Below are 21578 nucleotides of genomic sequence, written 5' to 3'. Positions count from 1 at the left end.
ATCAAACTATCCGTTCACCTATTCCAATATCCAATACCTTCACCTCCCTCACCTCATAACAAAATCTCCTTTCAATTAATACCGTTGCATAAACTCCTTTTAAGCTCACTGTCATTAATTATATTTTGTGGCACACTCAATGGCTATCTCTTTTAATTAGATATGACCTTATTAGTTATGTCAATAACACTCCTGATGTTTCGAACAATAATAGTATCTCATTTTGGATCTGCTAGGATCAATTTCTTCAAAATGCTTTCATTGCCTCTTTATCTCTTGAAATGTTTCCATTTGTAACCTTCTTAAAGATATCTCATGATCTTTAGGCCAAGCTTCATCTTATATATGCCAAACCCACTCGATGATGAATCATGAGTCTTTGAGACACCGTAAACAAAACTACCAAAGGTACTACTAACATATCTTCCCAAATGCATACCATTAAACAAGTCAGTGACACTCTTGCTATTATTGATACGCCTTTATATGACGAAGAAGCTATCTTTCACGTTCTTAATGGTCTTGGTTTTGACTTTAAGGAGATTGAAGCTACTATATGTGCCCATGAATCTATTATATTTTTTGAAGAACTTCATCACAAACTTGCAGATTATGAAGCATTTTTGAAATGAGATGCTGAGTCTAATACAACTCTTATCACTACCAACATCAATCGAAATAATATAAACAGATAAGATAACAACAATAAAGGAACCTCGCAAACACGCCAAGGATAGTTTTCCTCAAATCAAATTGGCTATAGGCAAAATCTATAAACCTAAACTAAAGCTATTTGCTAGTTTTGTGAAATTTTTAAACATGTTGCTAAAAAGTGCTGCAAATTACAAACTGATATTCCTCAGATGTTTCAATCATCTACACCTAATTTCAATCCTTCATCTATGCCTCCATCGCCACATTTCATGATGTCATAACCACAAAGCCACCTTGTCACTAACTTTTCACCAAAGTAGGTAGTTGATTCGGGTGTTTCTCATCATGTGACATCTAATCTTAATAATTTGTCCCTTCACTCTAAGTATGATGGATTAGATGAAATTATTATTAGTGATGGTAAAAGTCTTGGTATTACACATAAAAGATTCATTACACTTCCTTCCTTTACTAAACCTTTTTATCTTTTTAATGTTTTTTGTGTACCAAGCATGAAAAAGAATTTGATTTAAGTTTTCAAATTTTGTTCATCTGATGATGCTATAATTGAGTTCTAATCTTCTTCATTTGTTATGAAGAATTTTTGCATAAGGGCACCATTAGCAGTGGGGAAGCTTAAAGATGGCTTGTATGAATGGTCAACCCATTCTACCATATCGTCTTATTTTGTCTCTTTTTCTCTTTTTGCTCTTGCTACTATCAAAGCTTCATTCCAAGACTAGCACAATTGGCTTGGTCATCCCTCTTACACCATTTTACGCTACATTCTCAACTCATTTCCTTTATCTATGTCTTCTATTGTTCGCAATAAATTTTCATGTAAACTTTGCAAGTGTAATAAAATGCATAAGATTAGCAATACTCCTCTTAAACTTATTTATGTTTATATTTAGAGCGCTTCACTAGTTTCTTTAATGGATGGTTTTACTTATTACCTATTATTTGTTTATCATTATACAAAATATACTTGGCTATTTCCAATTAAACAAAAATCTGAAGTTCTTACCATTTTTCTCAAATTTAAATTGTAGTCGAGAAATATTTCCAATGTGCCATAATTTCGTTTTATTCAGACAATGGTGGTGAATTTCTTCATTTTTGCTCCACTTTTGAAAAACATGGTATCTCTCATTTTCTTACCCCTCCCATAGTTCCTATTTCTTTGATGGCAATTCATCATCAACCAATTACCAACTATTCATATTTAGTTAATAAAATCCATCGGTTTTATATAAATAATATAATGCCGATCAAGTAATCAACATTTGTTTGGCATTTTGTTGGTAATTTTTGATAAAATTTTACCGATGTAATGCCTGTTGGTAATAACTTATTTTTTTGTAGTGTGAACTGGAAACCTATACCCTTACGAGCTTAATAAATAACCAATCTGATTATTAAAACATTGGCCTTTTAAGAAATAGCTAATACATAAAATAATTCATCATTTACAAAAACTTTTAATTAAGTTAATAAAATGTATTCTTGATTTATTCAAAATTTCAAACTTGATCCCTACGCTTCAAAGGAAATAGGTAAGGTACTTTATTCTCATATCGACAAGTAGAGAGATCTTGAAAAGCTTATAAGTATGGGCATTGTACAATTTATCAAGTTACTCTTTGGAGAGAGGATAATAATCTTGTGATAAATAGTATTAGAATGGACTCGATCTAAACTCGACTTATGCCAAGTACCTCTAAAAAGGAGGCAAGCATGGTAGTCGATAGCGACAAGGATGTTTTTGAATTGAGTGAGTGAGTGAGAATGTTAGACCGAGCACTTCAAAAGAAGTAAGAAAGGTGCTTTAATCTCACATCACATCAAACAAGTAAACAAATTTTGAAGAATTTAAAATTATGAGCACTAGACACCTTATTAGGTTAGTCTTGTGATAATAACCTTTTGACTAATGCATCTACCTAATTAGTAATTTTTTTATTTAAAAAATTATGATATGACATTGATGTGTTGGGCAACAATGGTTGATGTGGGTTACATTTGGACTCTCTGCAAATTAATGTTGATGAAAGATGAAATAAAAAAAAAAAGAAAAGAAAGAAAGTAAAATCCAACTTAAGCAAATGTCATCCAAAACTTTTACTTGTATAATAGAAATATTCAATTCTTTTATCACCTAGGATAATTTATTATATTAATAGCAGATATTGAATATCATTTGATTTTATTAATTGATTAAAATTGATAAAATAAAATTTTAAATTAACCATAGTAAAATTTGTAAGGTGTTTCATCCTAATTTAACTATTTTTCGTGTTGGCCGAAGAAAGAAAAGTTAAGTATTTAGCCTTAAAAATTATGAGGCAATTTGCTGCCAAACATGCCATTGCCATTGGTATCTAATAGTAATAAAACAGAAAGTAGTTGTCGGATAATACATAGAAATGAAAATTGAGGATGTTTTGGGTAATTTGAACAAAAATGCGGTCCTTTTAGGTAATTCAATAATTCAAAAACAGATATGAAAAATAGTGGAGCATCGTCATCTACTCCCCTCTGCAACTTTGCTTCAAAGAACATCGAAAATAACAAGGTTATTTGATTTTTTTTAGTTTTTATTTTTGTAATTTCTATAATTTACCATAATTCACTACTAACCCACAAAAAGCAACAAGTTAAAGCCCAGAAAAATGCAAGTTTTAGCTTGCAGCAATTCTTGTTCATTAAACGTTAACTGCAACAACGTTAAGAGTCAGTCGTCCATGGGTCGGCGTGAACTCTTGTCTACTTTATGTTCCAGTGGCTCCCTCAAAGACATTGTTTCTCCAAAACCCATTTCCATTGTACGGTTAGTTTTCACATTCCTTCATTAAATTCTGCTAATCTTTTATACCCATTTAGCTTTTTGGCTGTCTTTGCTTGGTCAAATTAATAAAGTTTTCCATTTTCTTTTTACCTTCTTTATTTATTTGACTCATTTTTAATTTTGTTGTAGTTTTTGTCTAGTATTTATAAGAGCGTTTGTGCTTGTGCTGTATATAATGCTTATGTTTCATTTGTGTGGAAGTTTTGTGTGTATTTATGTATGTACCAATGTATGTGTATAATATACGGACAACCTTCTTTATAATGTGAGTGTGGTTGTATGTATGTATCAAGGTAAGTATCATTATCTATGTGAGTATATATGGCTATGTGAGTATGTATGTATGTGTGCATGTATGGGTGTCTCTATATATAAATACACATGTATACATATTGTGGGTAGTTATATATTTGGATATCTAAATACCTATGAAATATTATCTGTTTTGCTTTTATTGTAGAAGGGAAATACAAGTAGTAGTGCCCAAAATTGAAATTTATGTACTTGTCATGGATGTTAAAGAAAAAAGATTTCAACTTTCATTTTTTTCTGAGTTTTGTTTTGAGATGTTTTATCTTTGTTGATTGATTCTTTTAGGATGGTTAGTGAAGGAATCATGCATTTGGGTGAAGAAATAATCGGCAAAAGTATTCCTTTTGCAACAAGGCGGATGCTGTTAGCAAGTTTTTTAGCATATTTGAGTTACCATCCTTCAAGGTACTTATCAGGTCTGCACATTTCAGCTTTGGTTTCCCTTTAGCCATTTTAAGAACTTAATTCGTATGGATTGGTTATGTTGGTTGATGAAGTCTTCCTTGGTTTAGTGATAATTTTATTGACTAGATTTTGTTTATCATAAACTACTAAACTTACACATGTAAATGTCATGAAACCTGGTGTTGTCCTTTGGAATGTACTTGCCAGTAAAATTTTTAGTAGTAAACTGGAAACTGCAGATTGGTGGGCAGCTAAGTCTTTTTTGTTTTTGAAAAACTGCAAAAGAGTAGTTAATGGAAACCATGCAATTGAAAATGATTTGGTGTAGGTGGCTTTGTCTTAGGGTTATAAACACTTCAACTTTAATGTAATTCTTTCTTTCATACTTAAGGGTGTATCTCTGTACTTTTAGCAATTTCCTTCTGATGATTGGATACATTGTGGATGTGCAGCCCAAGCATTGGGGGATCCAACGGTTAGGGTTGAAGATGTAACTCCTCCTGTTTTCCCTTCCGGAGCTCTCTTCCCTTCTGAGGTCCATTTTTTATAAGATCATTGTTGTCCTCCTTTTGGAATTCAGTGATTAATTCATAGTTTCAAGGCCCTTCTGCACTGATATTTAGCACGTGTTAACTCATGCATGTCAAATTGGCAGGATAGAACTGTCCAACTCTTTGAAAAGAATACATACTCTGTTGTCAACATTTTTGATGTAACATTGCGCCCGCAACTTAATGTAACTGGTGCTGTTGAGGTATTGTTCTATTTTTTATTTGACTTTTAATTGTTTGTAATCTTCTAATGCAATCTTATGGACAGAGAAGGCTCAGAAACTTTCTTTCGCTCTATTTCTCTCATTTACACGCTCAGAGCTCTCCATCACGTATATTTTTCTGCATTAACTTTAAAATTTCCCCTTGCTGATTATCTCTTTTACGGGTGCTTCAACATTATGTTTACTGGCAGATACCAGAAGGAAACGGTTCTGGTGTTGTCTGGGATGAACAGGGGCATATTGTGACGAATTATCATGGTAAGAGCTAATAAATGAACCTCAAGAATGTATTTTGATCAAGGTCATCAAGAGTTGCAATAGACTCTCTGTTTGTCATAGCAGTCATCTGCTAGTTTTTCTTTGAATGGCCAGTCAACTGCTTGTTGAGTGATAATACATGATTATATAAGGAATTGTCAGTGCATGGGAATCCTAGTTGATGCTTAACTGATCCCCCTATGTAATGTTAATCTGTGTCAGTATCAGCTATATCAGGATAAGATTCTTCCTTTATATTTTTCTTCTATACCCCCTCTTCTCTCCTTCCTTTCCTTGTTATCTTTTCTTGATTAAACAGTCTGTTTGCATATTCAGTGATAGGCAATTCCCTCTCAAGAAATCCAAGTCCTGGGCAAGTTGTTGCACGAGTTAATATCCTAGCATCAGAAGGGTGAGATTTGCAGTGCCCTTAGTCTTTATTGGTAAATTGAACTGCATTATTTGGTATTAAGTTTGGTCTGCTGCAGCTGTTTCTCTAATATTTTAATGCTGTTAGGGTACAAAAAAATTTTGAGGGTAAGTTGATTGGTGCCGACCGCACTAAAGACCTTGCTGTTTTAAAGGTATGTTTTCTGTTGATCTTCCTGTAAAATACTGTCTGAAACTGCCTTGATTGGTTGGTCTGATCAGATGATAAGCTACACCAATATATGGAAAAACCTTTTTGTTACACATATTCTATCAACTTGAAACTTGAAATTCATGATCTACAGTCTACATAAATAGACCATTAAAATGCAACAGTTGATATAATGGAATTTATAATTACACCAAATTAAACAAAAAGATATGCATAACCATCAATAATTGTTACTCAGATTCAAGCTGATCTTAACTTGTGTATATATGCATGCTCACATGATAGCACACCAATTTCAGAACTAGCCTACTCGCGCAAGGGACAGTTACATGGGATTATTCTATATCTGAGCTTCAGTTGTTTATCTCTGAATATTTAATGAGTAATATTAACATTGAAACTGTGATTTCCTAAACAATGAGATTATAAAAAAAAAATCTGTATTAACTCAAATATTTTTTTAAAAACATTGTATCTACTTTGTACCAAAACAAAGGAAAAAAAGGTATATCCATAATGACATAGGCTTGATCGAATTATCCATCCAGTCAATGCAGCTCTTATTGTGCATATATTCTTATAATATTATAGTTTTGCTGAAAGTTTATGAGCAACTGATGCTGATCTCTTCAACATGCTAGGTAGAAGCCTCTGAAGATTTGTTGAGGCCAATTAAGTTGGGCCAATCATCTACTCTAAGAGTAGGACAGCAATGCCTAGCAATTGGAAATCCATTTGGTTTCGATCATACCCTTACCGTTGGAGTTATTAGTGGATTGAATCGAGATATTTTTAGTCAAACTGGAGTCACAATTGGTGGTGGAATTCAAACAGATGCAGCCATCAATCCTGGAAATAGGTTCACTAAATGATTTGTCAAATCCTCAGTATCCTTCTTGAAATTTCTTAAGTTAATGTCTTTAAAAAAGTTGTTCACTGCTTGCTACTTCTTGGCTTTCTTTATGTGTTGCAGTGGAGGTCCTCTATTGGATTCAAAAGGAAATTTGATTGGAATTAATACAGCTATATTTACACAGACAGGTTATTTTACGTTCTTTTGTTTGTTGGATATGTTGTATGCCGTAATCTGAAATAAGATTGTAGGAATGATTATGGAGTACTGATTGCTCTATCCTTATGAGAAGATATATTTCATTATTAGATGTTTCCTCTGGCCAAAAGTAATAGTAGTAATAAAACCCAGCAGCTCCCTACTAATTGCATTCTGATTTTATTATTTGTGTTTCAGGTACATCAGCAGGTGTTGGATTTGCCATCCCATCCTCCACAGTGCTCAAGATTGTACCTCAGCTGATCCAGTTTGGCAAAGTAAGTTGCATTACTATGTATGAATTCAAGGTCAAATTCTTGGTCTCCTCTTAGTTTTGATCTTTTCTGTACCCTTTTCACCTCATCTTCTCAATAAAGACCTTTCACTCACCTGCTGTGTATTTTAAGCAGCACTACACTCATTTTTCTGCAATATTTGGGGATAAAATGATGGTTGTTATTATTAAGAGTTAAGCATCCGAATGATTTTAACCTGCTGATACCCTTTATGAACAATCTCTAGTACTTCCTATCTCACTGTTCATCCACTGCCAGGCTGTTCGAGCAGGTTTGAATATTGAAATTGCTCCTGAGCTTATTGCCAATCAACTTAATGTTCGAAAAGGAGCCCTTATCCTTCAGGTATTCCACATTTAGCTTGAATTTTAAAAGTACACCCATCTTTTCAGTAAGTTAGAGACTCAATATGGTCGATAGGCTGTTGCTTGTAGAATATTTAAAGGTTTCTTATCTTCAGTGCATGGTACTTCAGGTTCCTGGGAACAGTCTTGCAGCCAAGGCTGGGCTACTCCCCACCACCAGGGGTTTTGCTGGTAATATTATACTTGGGGATATCATTCTTGCAGTCAACAACAAACCTGTGAGTTTTTTCTTAGTTAAGATTTTGCTCTTCTAGTTATCCATCTCAAAGTGGTTCTTATAACATCACACAGCATGATAAATTATCTATGTAATTTTGAAAGTAAGCTAGAACTTTGTTTTGTTAATCAAGAATCTGACTGGCTAGAAATCATTGGACTCCTCTTCATTCTTCCATGTCTACATTAAGTTATCATTCTCGATCACTTCCATTCTGATTTTGCATTCTTCCAGTTGAGAAAAGATGTGAGCAATTTTTTGGTCTGTTAGTCCAAACCTGAACTTTAGGGGTGGCAAGTCAATCAATTAACTCGTCGTTTTGTCAACCTGGGGTGCCAACCATGTTGGAATGAAGTCCTTTCCCTTAATGTGCATTACATTCAATGCAGTTATTCATATGACATTTGATATTTAAAATGCTTTGTTTTCATTTTGCAACCTCTCATCAGGTTAGAAACAAAGGAGAGTTATACAAAGCATTGGATGACTACAATGTGGGGGATAAGGTAATCTTAAAGATTCAAAGGGGCGGCGAGAATATGGATCTGCCAGTAATGCTAGAGGAAATAAGTTCCTGACAGGTTCTCCAAATATCTATTGTAGGATGATAACATGTTGAAACTACCACAATTTGTCAATTTCCCATGTTGTACAGAGGAGGATTATATGCTTGTGGAAATATATGGCAAAGAGAGGAGCTGTTGTAGGCAAATATCATCACTTCATTTCTTCATTAGAATTGTTCGATTCTTGATGGCTGGGGGCGATGTTAGTTGTAGACATGATATCAAATCCAATATTACGTAATCCAAGTGAATAATAGTAAGAATAGGAGCTCATCATCTGCAGAAAAATACATAAAAAAATTGTTTTAACTTCAAAGAACAAATGAGTAGGAATGACAATGAATCAATGATATGTTAATACCATCTCAATCCTAACAAATAATAATATTAATTGAATGTTAGAATATGTGGGCTTCATAATGTTTAGATGTAAAAAAATATTCTTTTGGATGTTTTCAAGCAATTGGGCCATCTCAAAGGCCACAAAGCGCACTAAGCTTCGAGTCCATGGACTCCAATCGGACTGAGTCTAGTACATACTTCAAACCGACTCTGGGTTTAGGGTTTTTGGTGGGTTAACCCTAACCACCATTTTTCCCTCCATTTCCTCTCTCTTTCTCTGTCTCTCAATCCCCTCCAGGTAAGCTCCATCCAATTCTTTCAGTTTTCCATTATTTTTATTTGCCTAAAACTCTTCCTATTTTGTCACAAAATTTAACTCCTGTTAACTTATTACAATTTCAAAGTTTGATCGCCTAAAGAAGAAAAAAACAAAAACAGAAAATAGTATTGGGTTTTTGCTCTTTTTTTTTTTTTATGTGGGGATTAAATGGGAAGAGGCGTAACAACGTTTCTGCTTAGAATCTATACATCCAACAACAATGTTTCTAGAGTTAAGTTTATGTTATCCAATCGATATTTTCATCCCTTTAGACAATTTGAGAACTGGGTTTTGGATAAGGACCCTTTTGTGCCATCTTTTGATGTGCCCAAACGAGAGTTTTCTACGAGTTTGATTGGTTTAGTTGGTAAATTTAGGAATTCTGAATGTGTTAGTGTTAAACCATTTTCATCTGTTGTTGAAAATGGGGATGATGATGGTGGGGAGGATAGAGGAATGCGTGGATCAAGAATGGAAGGAATTAAAGAGGGGAGGAATATTGTGGATTTTGTGAAAAGTATTGATTTTGATGGTGTCAATGAGAATAAGGGTGAAGATGGTGTTGGTTGTTTTAATGAGAATGGTATGTATGGTTCAGGAGATGTTGAGTCAGAGCATGGAAGTGATAAAGAGAATAAGGATATTGTGGATTTTATGAGAAGTATTGATTTTGATTGTGTCAATGAGAATAGGGATGAGGATGGTGTTGATGATTTTAATGATAATGGTCTGTGTGATTCAACAACTGTTGAATCTAAATGTGAAAGTGATGATGTAGGTAATGATAGAACTGTGTGTGGTGAGCATGTTGCATTTTGTGATCCTGTGAAATTGTATCAGGAGCTTCGTAATTCTGAAAAAGGTATGAAGCTAAATCGGGCGGATTGGGAGATTCTGCAGGAAGTTTTCAATTATTTCAGTAAATCAGGGTGGGCAGCCAATCAGTCTCTTGCAATTTACGTTGGCAGGTCATTTTTTCCAACTGCTGCTCGTAAGTTTCGTAGCTTTTTCTTTAAGAAGTGTTCTGCTGTTGTTGTCAAGCACGTGATATCACTGGGTCCATCTGATGTTGCTGTTAAGTTTCTTTTCCCTATATTTGTGGAGTTCTGTATTGAAGAATTTCCCAATGATATCAAGCGGTTTCGAAGTATGATTCAATCAGCAGATCTTACAAAGCCACATACATGGTTTCCCTTTGCACGGGCAATGAAGCGTAAGATTATTTATCATTGTGGTCCAACAAATAGTGGCAAGACATACAATGCTTTGCAGCGGTTTATGGAAGCAAAGAAGGGTATTTATTGCAGTCCACTTAGGCTTTTGGCTATGGAAGTTTTTGACAAAGTGAATGCACAAGGAGTTTACTGTAGTCTCCACACAGGGCAAGAAAAGAAATATGTCCCATTTTCGAATCACGTTGCCTGTACTGTTGAAATGGTATCAACAGATGAATTGTATGATGTAGCTGTGATTGACGAAATCCAGATGATGTCGGACCCATATAGAGGTTATGCATGGACACGGGCATTGCTTGGATTGAAAGCTGATGAGATACATTTGTGTGGAGATCCAAGTGTTCTGAGTATTGTCAGAAAGATCTGTTCAGATACTGGAGATGAGTTGCATGAAAATCATTATGACCGGTTCAAACCATTAGTGGTTGAAGCCAAGACTCTACTGGGAGACCTTCAAAATGTTCGATCTGGTGATTGTGTTGTTGCTTTCTCAAGGAGAGAGATATTTGAGGTGAAAATGGCTATTGAGAAACACACAAGTCACCGCTGCTGTGTTATTTATGGTGCCCTACCACCGGAGACTCGCAGACAGCAAGCTAACTTGTTTAATGATCAAGATAATGAATTTGATGTGCTTGTTGCCAGTGATGCTGTGGGAATGGGATTGAATCTTAATATTAGGAGGGTTGTCTTTTATAGTCTTTCAAAATACAATGGGGACAAGATTGTTGCAGTCCCAGCATCACAGGTTAAGCAAATTGCTGGAAGAGCTGGCCGCAGAGGAAGCCGTTATCCAGATGGACTGACAACAACCTTGCATTTAGATGATCTGGATTATCTAATTGAGTGTTTAAAGCAACCCTTTGAAGAAGTTAAGAAAGTGGGCCTCTTTCCTTTTTTTGAGCAGGTTGAATTGTTTGCTGGGCAACTCCCTAATATTACTTTTTGCCAGTTGCTTGAAAAATTTGGTGAAAATTGCCGTTTGGATGGGTCATACTTTTTGTGCCGACATGATCATATTAAGAAGGTAGCCAATATGTTGGAAAAGGTCCAGGGACTATCTCTAGAAGATCGGTTCAACTTTTGTTTTGCTCCAGTCAATGTTAGAGACCCGAAAGCAATGTATCATCTCCTTCGGTTTGCTTCAGCTTACAGTCAAAATGTCCCTGTTAACATAGCAATGGGCATTCCAAAAGGTTCTGCTAAAAATGATGCCGAACTTCTGGATCTTGAGACTAAACACCAAGTTTTATCCATGTATCTATGGTTATCTCATCATTTCAAGGAGGAAACCTTTCCATACGTGAGGAAAGCAGAAGAAATGGCTATTGATGTTGCTGATTTGTTGGGTCAGTCTCTTGTCAATGCATGCTGGAAACCAGAATCAAGACAGGCAAAGAAACCTAAGCCTCAAGAGAAGGAAGAAGGATATCAGAGACCAAGGTCACTGATCAAGTTACATGAGAAGTAAGTTTCTTGCAATTAATTGCTCAAAAAACAAGCTTCTTGCAATTTAAATAAATTCATGGATTACTCAGAATAAGGAATCTGGCGAGGGGTTCCAGTTTTGACTGTGGTCTGTTGTTTATTTAGTTTGCTAGGATTGCTTTCAGCTATATGTAAAAATTTGGGTGCGAGGGAGGAATGGACGCTCATAATAGTTGAGTTGTTTTAAAGCATGTGATTGCTGTATTGTTCTAACATTGTTTAGGGCTTACCAAAAGTTGCACCTTCTCCATCAAAATAGAGATATGGCAATGACCTTCTCTCATCTTCTCTGTGCAATTTCTTATTTAAAGCCATATAACCGATCCCCGCTTGCTCTCTTTTTTGTATAAGTTTCTCTGTTGGAGGCATTATGAGATGTCCAGTTGAGGCAATCAGTGACCTAGGGTTTGATTGCAGAAAACCTTTTATTGTTGATATCTGACCGAAGTTAATCGTTTAGTGCCTAGAAGAGAACAGGAAGAAAAGTATCATGAGAAACTTAAGTGGATATAAAAGAAAGAATTATGGACATTATTAGTATGATGTTTGTGTGTTTGTGTTTTTTCCGGGGCTTGGGGGTTTAATGCTGTTCATATCTTATGACTAACTCTGCTAACAATTGGTGTTTTTCCCTGCAGGAAAAGGCAGATAAATCCTTGCTAGCAGACAATTTGCAGAAAGTAGCAGTGTAATCATATTGTAGTTGTAGTTACCTAATATATTAGTAATCAACACGCCTAATGTTTTAGCATTTGCTGTATCTTTTCTTATTCTACTTTGCATTGGAAGAAGGTAAGACAAAAGCAAAGAAAGATTGGAGAAGGGTGGGGGAAAGTCAATCTCTGTCAATGTCTTTTTAAACTTTTTTGGACCTCGGTTAAAACCAGGCATAAAGGAACATTCTTTGTGCTAGTTCTATAAATGCCCCGCCTTCTTTGGCATTGTTGTGATATGAAAAACACATGTATATCATGGGGGAAAAAATGTTGGTAATTCCCCAGAATCAAAGGGAAAGCTCTGATAGTGATACCAGATTGTGAAAGTAAAATTTGATCGCAAGCAAAGCCATGAAAAAGCTATTATGTACAAAAGAGTTATTGGCTAGTGTCAAAAGGCTTGAATGATGGATGTTCTTTATTTAGGGGTTCATCAGTTTGTTGGGCCTATTTGTATTATTGGCTTTGGGGTTAAACTCTCTAACAATCTGAAACAGACACCTATCATCTATCCTCCTCGTGTTAGCTAATCTCTGTCTAGCTATTAAATTTTTGTTTATTGACCCTGGAAATTATCGCCATGCTTTCGTTGAACAAGTAAGCTACCATTATCATCGTCGGGAATAATCATTTGAAGTTATACGTTCTTTGCATAGAGGTGGAAACTATGCAAACGATCAGATCCTGTGTGATTCATGTAAGTACACAAAGTAATGTCTTAACTCAGCACACTTTATGCCGAATTCTTAAGCTTTGGTGGTCTAATTTCAAGAGGGTTCCCAGTAAAGGAATAAAATTTCAGACAAGCCCCCTTCAGTGTTTGTGGATCCATCACTTTGAGAGCTGGAACATCCTAAAGCTGTACAACATCTCATGCTTATATTCTGACTCTGTTCCCAAATCGGTGAAAACCTTTCAGTGTGCGTGGGTTAGGCATACTTACAATTAAGTTACCAAGTTAGTCTCAGACAGATGGTTTTCACCATAAGAGAGAGAGAAAAGAGTGTTGATATTAAGTCCCAAGTAAACTGTATGAGGTTTGTACAAAATATGGTGGTGGGAGACTTCATCCAATCTACCACCTATTCTTTTTGAGTCTGCTTGTTCCAAGCAAGCATTACTGTCTTCTTCTTCTTCTATGCATCAAGGATAATTCTTCTTTGAAGCGCTGCAAAGAATGCAGGCAAAAGGACATTAGGATTCTTTTTCTTTTCTTTTCTTTTAAATGACCAAAAGAGAAGAAGACAGTGGGCGTAGGGTAGACTTACTTCCGTATATGAGAATGGTCAAAAGGAGGAAATTCCTCATGTATGAGGATATTTCCATGTAGTAAAGAGTGAGAGTATCTATCCAGTGTGGGTAAGATGAATTTTTGCACTTTGACGTCGCATACCACACATCTATGATCAAAATCACCACCTGCTCGCGCTGCTTCCATTCTACAGTCACCACACCACAGCAAGTGTTGGCATGGAAAGTTGGCCCACAACAAATTTGGCTTGTTGCACCACAAGCACTTTCCCTGCTTAATGCTTGCCTTGTAATTCTGTATTGTGAGAAATATATTTATCATAAATTCATTAGGAAAAAAGCTCAATCACAAAGTGTTGTTAGTTCATTGCTTACGTGATAGAAATCAAATTCACGAAGAAAGAACACGGAGGTGTTGTTCCTTTTTCTTTGAAGGGCCTCCAGAACCAAATGCCTCCCTATCTCACTGAATTTCGTATCACTAAATCCCTCAGTCCCTCTTTCATCATCGGCATTTCCTGTCTGATTTTTTCTTTCCTTATATAGCTTTGGTCGAGTGAGGCGAAAGTCTGACTTTAAGAATTGTAGAAACTTTGAGTGCACAACAAGCGATGAATCCTTTACAGCTGAATTCTCTTGTGGGATGTTTTGGTATGGTTTTACCTCGCCACAGCTGGTGCTAACATTTTCACAAGAATCTGAGACAAGGTCCTGAACATACTTGGAATCAATATCTGTAATTTCATCAGGTTGGGCTGCACAACAGGGTGGGCCAAACATCGTGACTGGCTGAAGCAATTTGCAACCAGGCCTAGGTAGATGAGGCATGAGCACCATGTGATTGGGAGATCCACATCCTCCTACTGGCGTAACCTTCATGCGACAAAGATCAGGAAAAGATCTCATAAAATCACTAAGCTTATGGTAGCCACGGGAGGCATGGTCCAGCTCTAGGCCAAATGCAGCCCTGAAATCTGCCTTCAACGATGACAGAGGGTAGCCACCTTCCTTTGCTTTCTTTGATACCTCCTCTAAGAAACTGGGAAGCCACTTCTTGAAAGTTCTGAGCCATTCTGGAGTATTGTGGTCGGTGGAGATGGGGCCAACGGGTACTTGAGATTCAGAACATGTCTTCGCTTGGTCATGGAGTAATTTATTCACCCATGAGATTTGATCAGCTTTAGCCTCTTCTAAGGTCTTCCTTCTTGGCATCTCTTGTGCTGTCTTTTCGCTGGATCTCTCCAATTGTGGTTGATATTGGCCATTTTGTTCCTGGTAATGTTGTTGAAGAGATAGCTTCAAGGACTCGTCCCATCTCCCAACAGCACTTTTGATCTCAACTTGCTTGCCCATGATGGTTACATAGTGTGCTTGAACAGCCTTCGAAACAGACTTCTCATGTTTAAACGTGACAAAGCCAAACCCACGAGAGTGTACTTCATCTCCTGTTCTAATCCTAGCAACATGGGCATCTTCCACAGACCCAAATTGATCTTCAAAAAACTTACCCAATGAGTCTGCTCAAGTAAAAAAGAGGGTCATAACATATCCTGACTGATCCAATACAACATTATCATAAATATGTATAAGTCTAAATTCAACTTAAACAGATGTTGATCAAATTCTAACCAGAATCCAATAGAGGATTGAGGCCTCCTACAAAAATTTTCCGTTTAAGTTTCTGCACAGCAGAAGAATGAACGAGGTGCATTCCCTGTTTCACCTGTCGAAGCTTCTCTTCACCATGAGCATAAAAGCAGCTAGACCCTCTGGCACATCCACCAGAGGATTCAAAGTACTTACAGATCTCTGCCTTTACACTTGTGCCGATTCTAGAAAACAGAGGCAGTAGAAAATTATTAAGAAATAACACATGCTCAACCACGAGAGAGAGTGAGAGAATGTGATAGGGAGTTGGATTAAATAGATGAAAACTACTAGGATTTTTCACGCCTCTTAAGTTTTTGAGAAGTGTGGTCACCTTTCAGTACAGCTTCCTTCATCTGCCGTGGTTAAAAGAGCTTCACATGTATCAAAAATAATTTCATCACCTTGGAAGCAAGGAGCATATATCTGTTGAACTAGGGGATTTCGATTCACTGCACATTAGAATATCAAGCGCCTGGATGAATTAAATGCTAGTAGTAATAATTAGTATTTATGTCTTTATTTTTACAACAAATGACCATATTGGATTGTCCTTAAATACAACTTACTGAGAGTAATATTGGTTGGGTTTAGCATGAAACGCATGTCCTGTGACTTTGCCAAGTCTATTGGCCTTTCTCTACTGCACAACACAAATAAAAACAATTGATGTTAGCTTTTAAGTTAAATATCAATGCAAGTTTCCTGGAAACAATAAAATAAATATTGTGATAATGAATCAATGATGACTTTAAAAGAAAGGGTGTTATTGTTTCCCACCGCAAGTTGAGGACTTCACTGTTTGCTCCCCAGCGCTGAAGGAGCTCAGCACAGTCAATATGATCATTCTTCACAGCAAAAAATAACGGGGTTTCTTTCATTATAGTTTTGTAGTTGATGCCATCTGGGTCTTCCAATAAAAGTACCTGTCAGCGCAATTGAAAGGAAAATGTCAAAGATAATAAATTTCAAATTTTGGAGTTTAACATACTCTTAAGCTTGCTACCAGCATATGCTGCCTAAAATAAGAACAATGTTAAAGAAATTATACCTGAAGTGCCTGTGTATTACCATTAGCAGCCGCAGTGTGAAATGCAGTTAGTTCCAATTTGTTTCTTTGGTTTACTCGGGCACCATGCTTCAATAGGAGCCATATGATTCTGGCGACATGAAAGCAATCATAAGTTAGAGAAAGAACAATTACGTCCATAAGGAAGCAGAGAGAGAGAGATTGAGACCTGATCTGCTGCGAAGATGAACTCCAGGACATTCTGAGGGACCAATGAAGAGCAGTGTTTCCTTCAGCATCAGCATCATTTACGTCCATGTTTGTTTTAAGAAGCAGCTCGACGACGGCTTCATCTCGAGCCTATGATAACAGTAAGGCCAAAAACAACACATCAGCGAAACAATAATTCAGATTAAAACTTTAAAGGGACACAAGAACCTGGAAAAAAAAAACAATAGAGCAAGTGAATTGTTGAAGAAAACAATGTACAATCCTTTCAAAGCCCTGAAATGGTCCCACGTTGTGGGTGGGTCCCCTGCTTTTACCAAAGTACCCAGAGTTCATTAATCAAATGATTAAACCATCACATCTGACAGCCACTTTTTGCCAAGGACATAAAAGTCCAATTCTCTTACAATTTCCAATTCCCCACAGATATCATAAACAAATAAACTGCATGTTCCTAATTCCACTGTAAATCATCATCAAAATCGAGGTTAACACGAAACACGACCTTGATAGCACGGATTAAGGGTGATGTCATCTTCTTGTCTCCGCAAACGTTTTGAGCAATGGCTCCGAACAGCTGGAGCAACTCGATCTCGCAGAGCAAAAGCTTCCGTTTCTTATCGGACTCGACTTTTGATAGGGTACAACACCTTTTAGCTGCTCTCAACGGCGACGTATCACGGCGCCCTAATGACAATGCCTCTCTGATCACGCATTGGTAAACGGTGTCTTTCTCCTTTGAACCTGATTCAGCGTCGCGTAGTACTATGATAGACTCGTTAACTTTCTCTGCTGCTGCCATAAGAAGAGCTGCTAAAGCTACTATTTTGCCTCCCATGGCTATGGAATACGCCACCTCGCCTATTGCTTTCGTTTTTTCACTAAGAAGCTTCACTGCAGTCAAATCCTGTCAAACAAGTGTAATATTCAGAATTTTAATACCACTTATTAATAAGGAGTTTGAAAAATTTTGACAAAGTGGTGACTTCAATATGTTTTTCTTTTTAATCTTCATTTAAAATGTGAAAAGCGTTTTTATTTTTTTCAATGAGATTGTTTTTCTTAGCAAAACAGCAAGCCCCAACCTTTTCACTAAGCACAAAATAAAAGCTTACTAAACGTTTAACAGTTAAATTACAGCGCCTTATGTGAACAAGATTATAGCAACACTATTTTATCTTACTATTTTGATGATGGGGCTCTCACCGAATTTTAAAAATTTGGATAAAATAGCAAAACTCTTGAAGATCAATCAGAAAAACTTCATGAGTGAGAAAATTTAGGTTAGTCAAATGTGAAAAGTTTTTTCTTTAACTAGAATGATTTTCTCGAGAACCAAACAAGCCATAAGGAAACCTTCTCACTAAGCAGAACCACCAATTCTTCAACGGAGTAGGCATCCGGATTCCAAATCACATCCATCCTGAAAATCATGCAAAAATGCCAAAATTGTTCATTTTTCTTTTCAGAAATCAATCACCAAAAAATATAAATTATAAAACGAACCGAGAATAGAGAAAGCAACATTTCCAAAAAAGGCCATTACTTTTGCGGTGTTCCTCAAAAACACCAAAGCTTTTGCCTCCTTATAAAACAGAAAACGACGTGCCTTTCATCTTTTCCATTTTAATTTTTATTTTCAATTTGTTTTACCTGCTACTGGACAAGGCCATCTCCAGAGCAAGCAGACCTCGTCCACCTTCACTCCTCAGTTCCGTACGGGCGCGTCTCTTCAGGAGCAACTCCACGCAACGCGCCGCGTGAGCCTCCGCCGCAGCCTGCAACGCCGTCATCTTCGTCTCCGTGTCCACTTCATTCACCACCGGCAGAAAATCAGTTTCCGCATCGCCGTTGAGCAGTGACGTGGCGCATTCGACTGCGTCGAAATAACAACAGAGAAGGAGAAGCTTCAACGCCACGCTTCTTCGGTTTGAAGGATCATCATCATCATCCGAGTCGTGGATGAGTTGACGCGAGTGAAGTAAGAAGCGGGTTTTGTCGTCTTGTGTAACTGCGTTGATGAGGGCGGTTTCGTTGTTGAGCAGTGCTGCTTTTATTGGCGTTAAGTTTTGAAAATTGCCTTCATTTGAGAAATCGTCGACTCTTCGTTTTTCTTTTTCCTGCAATTATTATTTAAAGTAATAATAAAAACATTTCAGTATTTTCTTTACCCAAAAAAATAAAGAACTTCATAAATAATAAAGCAGAAAGCAAGCTAAAAATCAGAGGAGGAGAAATAAAAGAAAATAAAATAAGACTTGAAACTTTCAGAATTTGTTTGGCTGCTGAGAGAAGAGAAAACAACGATTTTCCAGCTAATCAAGGTACCAAAAGGAACTTCAGCTATAGTTTTTCTCATAAACCTTGAGAATGAACTAAATAAAAAAGAAGTTTGCGTAAAATGTCTTATAAAAAATCGATTTCGTGTTCAAAAAAATACAAATTTTCCAGAGAAAAACGAAATTTTCGTAGAAAATTAAAAAAAAATTAACCGGGAAAACTCTATTTGGTTTTTTCAAAAATCTCCAGATAGAATTGTTTCGACCTTTTTCTTAGTCGCAAGAAAAACGCAAATGCAGATAAACGACCGACGCATTTTTTATTTTTTACGATTAATCTAAGCTAAAGAGAAGGTTTTTCCCACCCGATCCATCAGCAAAAAGAAAAGACCCTAAATTTTCAGCTACAAAATCAGCTTCAACAACAATGCCTTCATTTTCAACACCAAATCGAAGCTCATCTCCATGGAGGATCGAATCAAGGCTAAAAAAAGAGAAGCTAAAAACTTTCAAGTTCTTTTAAAGAAAAAGATTTTTCGGAGGAAAAGGCTTCTTTGCTTTTCTTGTTCGATAGAACAGGGAACGAGAAAAGTTTGATCGTGAGCAATAGAGGTTGGTATTTATAAGGACGGATTTGGGATGGTTTAATGAACTGGATATTAATGTGTTTTCTCAGGTCCACAAATGGTTGTACGTTTTGACTAAAATGACCTTGGTTTGACTGGAGTTGTTTCGAGGAATACGAAGAAAGAGAGGGTAAATAAGGGGATAAGGATAGTGCAAATTAATGCTAGTCCCGTCGTCGTCTAGAGCAGAGGAAGTATAAAATAGACCAACAGTGAGTTGACACGTGTAAAACGAAAACAAAATGACTAAACCGTCCTTATCAGGTTTTTCCTTGTGATTAAGCGAGACCATGTTTAAGTTGTCGGTCATTATGGGGTTATCTTTTGATGCGATCTGATTCAGTGTTCGGATTTGTCAAGTCTTTAAGTCATTAACTTTTTTGAGTCAATTCTGATTTAGTTGGATCAGGTTGTAGCCAAAGCGGTCAAGTTAAAGCAAAACAAATGGGAAGAAATATGAGTAGTTATGTATGTTTTTTTATTTATTAAAAAAATATTTAAATTTTATTTTTTAAATAAGAGATTAAATATTAACAAATAAATTAAATGTTCTAGTGCTTAGTATTTATGAGTATGCACACATACAAAATATTACCTTAAAATTTAATTATAGATGACATATAACCCCAATAATAATGTTCATAACTAAATGTGAAGTAAGATTTATAATACTAAAAGAATGGCTACAAGTCCTACATTCATTATTTAAAAGAAGTTTGTTGAGCCCATTTTCTTCACTTGTATATGAAAGCCAGGATGAATTACAATGCCAATTAGACATGATTAACAGGTTAAGCATAATTATTCATAATGAATTGATATTGTATGATATACAAGTAACCCCAAGTTGTAAATCATGGCAAATTAAATAGCAAAATTTCCTACATAGTAATAGACCTTTTGAAGGTTATAGGACTATGTTTTGTAACAATAAAACTATCAAAAAGAAAATTTTTTTAACAATTGGTATAAGTATCTTTACATTCCGATTCGGATCTTCCTTCATGAAAAGAAAAGAAAAACTGTATTTTGCATGTCCAATGTGCTAAGGATTTTCACGATCATGGAACAATTTATTAGTTCTTTGTTCGCCGATGCATCAATAATGGGAGTCAGACCCATTTTATTCTTTAAGTGCACTTGGAATCATATGATGTATGGAATTGGACATGGTCCCTAGAGAATTGGACAAGCGCTCCAACCTAATTATTCTTAGCTCAAAATCTCTAGAAAAACTACTGTCGTTCCTTCCTTAATATTCTCTCAAAAAATTTCCTTTAAATAAGCACAAGTCAACCTAATTTTCAATTTCTTTGTTAGAAAATTTTTTATGGAAACAAGTGAGAGTCGCGGCCCTCAAGTATTTTGCCTTGTGTTGCTCTTTTGGTGTAGTATCTCTTTTGGATACAAATTTTGACCACCTTCCACTCTGAACATGGCAAAGTAAAAAACAGAAAAGTTGTAACCTTTCCTCTTAGCTTTATAATATCCAAGAATCACCTCATTTAGAATTCTATAGAGAGAGTTATGGTAAAAATACCACAGTATGTTCAGCAAATTCCGCACCTAACTATCTTGCATATTTCACTTCTATGAAGTTCTTTACATTTGAAAATCTTCAAAATCGAGACTAAATTAGAAAATTCTCAAATTAGTATAATTAATATGAAAATGAACTCAAATTACTCAAATAAAAAATAATTCAAATACATTAAACTAAATAAAGGAAAATATAAAAAAATACCTTAAATTAACTTGAATATACAATGACTTAGCTATTTTTTATAATTAAAATGTGGTAAAATAACTCTATATCATAGAGTTATCACACCCTCAAACTTAATAAATAAAAGAACATACTTGAAAACATTAAACTAACAAAATCAGATACATCAATTCATTCATAACTTCTAATTTTCTCATAAACTGTCTTTTCTTCTAATCTCAAAGTAAAAAATAAATATTATCTAAATTCACATTACAATCAAATACAAGCTCATTTTCGGATAAATTCTCTTGTCTCTGTGTGTGTGTGAAATCGCTTGCCATAAATCTTATACACTTCGAATATGTTTATGCTCATGCAAACT

The 21578-nt window shown here is 35.8% G+C and overlaps 3 protein-coding genes across 5 annotated transcripts; 2 read left to right on the top strand and 1 right to left on the bottom strand.

Moving 5' to 3' along the window:
- Positions 1–3179: 3179 nt before the first annotated feature.
- Positions 3180–8496, top strand: DEG8 (Trypsin family protein with PDZ domain-containing protein). 3 transcript variants are annotated; one of them, XM_021441984.2, is made up of 13 exons: positions 3180–3484; positions 4100–4230; positions 4672–4754; positions 4875–4973; positions 5186–5252; positions 5589–5664; positions 5770–5836; positions 6495–6712; positions 6827–6894; positions 7103–7182; positions 7459–7545; positions 7676–7783; positions 8232–8496. In XM_021441984.2, exons 1-13 carry the CDS (start codon positions 3327–3329, stop codon positions 8358–8360), a joined length of 1371 nt encoding a protein of 456 aa, XP_021297659.1. In that variant the 5' UTR covers positions 3180–3326; the 3' UTR covers positions 8361–8496. The 3 variants fall into 3 exon arrangements, with proteins under 3 accessions (XP_021297659.1, XP_021297658.1, XP_021297660.1); XM_021441983.2 differs by having other exon boundaries at positions 7661–7783; XM_021441985.2 differs by having other exon boundaries at positions 3349–3479; positions 7661–7783.
- Positions 8497–8928: 432 nt separating this feature from the next.
- Positions 8929–12952, top strand: LOC110426717 (ATP-dependent RNA helicase). Its single transcript, XM_021442008.2, has 2 exons — positions 8929–11711; positions 12371–12952. The coding sequence occupies exons 1-2, from the start codon at positions 9178–9180 to the stop codon at positions 12393–12395; spliced, it is 2559 nt and encodes an 852-aa protein (XP_021297683.1). The 5' UTR covers positions 8929–9177; the 3' UTR covers positions 12396–12952.
- Positions 12953–13484: 532 nt separating this feature from the next.
- On the bottom strand, positions 13485–19307 carry LOC110426716 (uncharacterized). Its single transcript, XM_021442007.1, has 13 exons — positions 19228–19307; positions 18237–18703; positions 17940–18006; positions 17089–17490; positions 16585–16715; positions 16398–16506; positions 16127–16272; positions 15916–15989; positions 15681–15798; positions 15329–15531; positions 14075–15216; positions 13717–13994; positions 13485–13616 (listed from the first exon to the last, which is right to left on the bottom strand). Exons 1-13 carry the CDS (start codon positions 19234–19236, stop codon positions 13592–13594), a joined length of 3171 nt encoding a protein of 1056 aa, XP_021297682.1. The 5' UTR covers positions 19237–19307; the 3' UTR covers positions 13485–13591.
- Between the last annotated feature and the right edge of the window lie 2271 nt (positions 19308–21578).

This window comes from Theobroma umbraticum, unplaced genomic scaffold (genome assembly GCF_002168275.2).
Source record: "Theobroma umbraticum cultivar Fairchild unplaced genomic scaffold, ASM216827v3 scaffold_12.0, whole genome shotgun sequence".
In the NCBI taxonomy this organism is placed as follows: domain Eukaryota; kingdom Viridiplantae; phylum Streptophyta; class Magnoliopsida; order Malvales; family Malvaceae; genus Theobroma; species Theobroma umbraticum.
This window is presented reverse-complemented; position numbering and strand designations above follow the sequence as displayed.

Excerpts from the sequence above, each read along its gene's own strand:
- LOC110426717 (XM_021442008.2), top strand. The coding sequence starts at position 9,178 with ATGGGAAGAGGCGTAACAACGTTTCTGCTTAGAATCTATACATCCAAC. Across the intron at positions 11,712-12,370 it reads CTGATCAAGTTACATGAGAA|GAAAAGGCAGATAAATCCTT; the intron begins GTAAGTTTCTTG and ends TTTTCCCTGCAG.
- LOC110426716 (XM_021442007.1), bottom strand. Across the intron at positions 16,273-16,397 it reads GTAATACACAGGCACTTCAG|GTACTTTTATTGGAAGACCC; the intron begins GTATAATTTCTT and ends TTGCGCTGACAG. Across the intron at positions 15,799-15,915 it reads CCCAACCAATATTACTCTCA|TGAATCGAAATCCCCTAGTT; the intron begins GTAAGTTGTATT and ends TCTAATGTGCAG.
- DEG8 (XM_021441983.2), top strand. The coding sequence starts at position 3,327 with ATGCAAGTTTTAGCTTGCAGCAATTCTTGTTCATTAAACGTTAACTGC. Across the intron at positions 5,837-6,494 it reads AAGACCTTGCTGTTTTAAAG|GTAGAAGCCTCTGAAGATTT; the intron begins GTATGTTTTCTG and ends TCAACATGCTAG. Across the intron at positions 7,784-8,231 it reads TTGCAGTCAACAACAAACCT|GTTAGAAACAAAGGAGAGTT; the intron begins GTGAGTTTTTTC and ends ACCTCTCATCAG.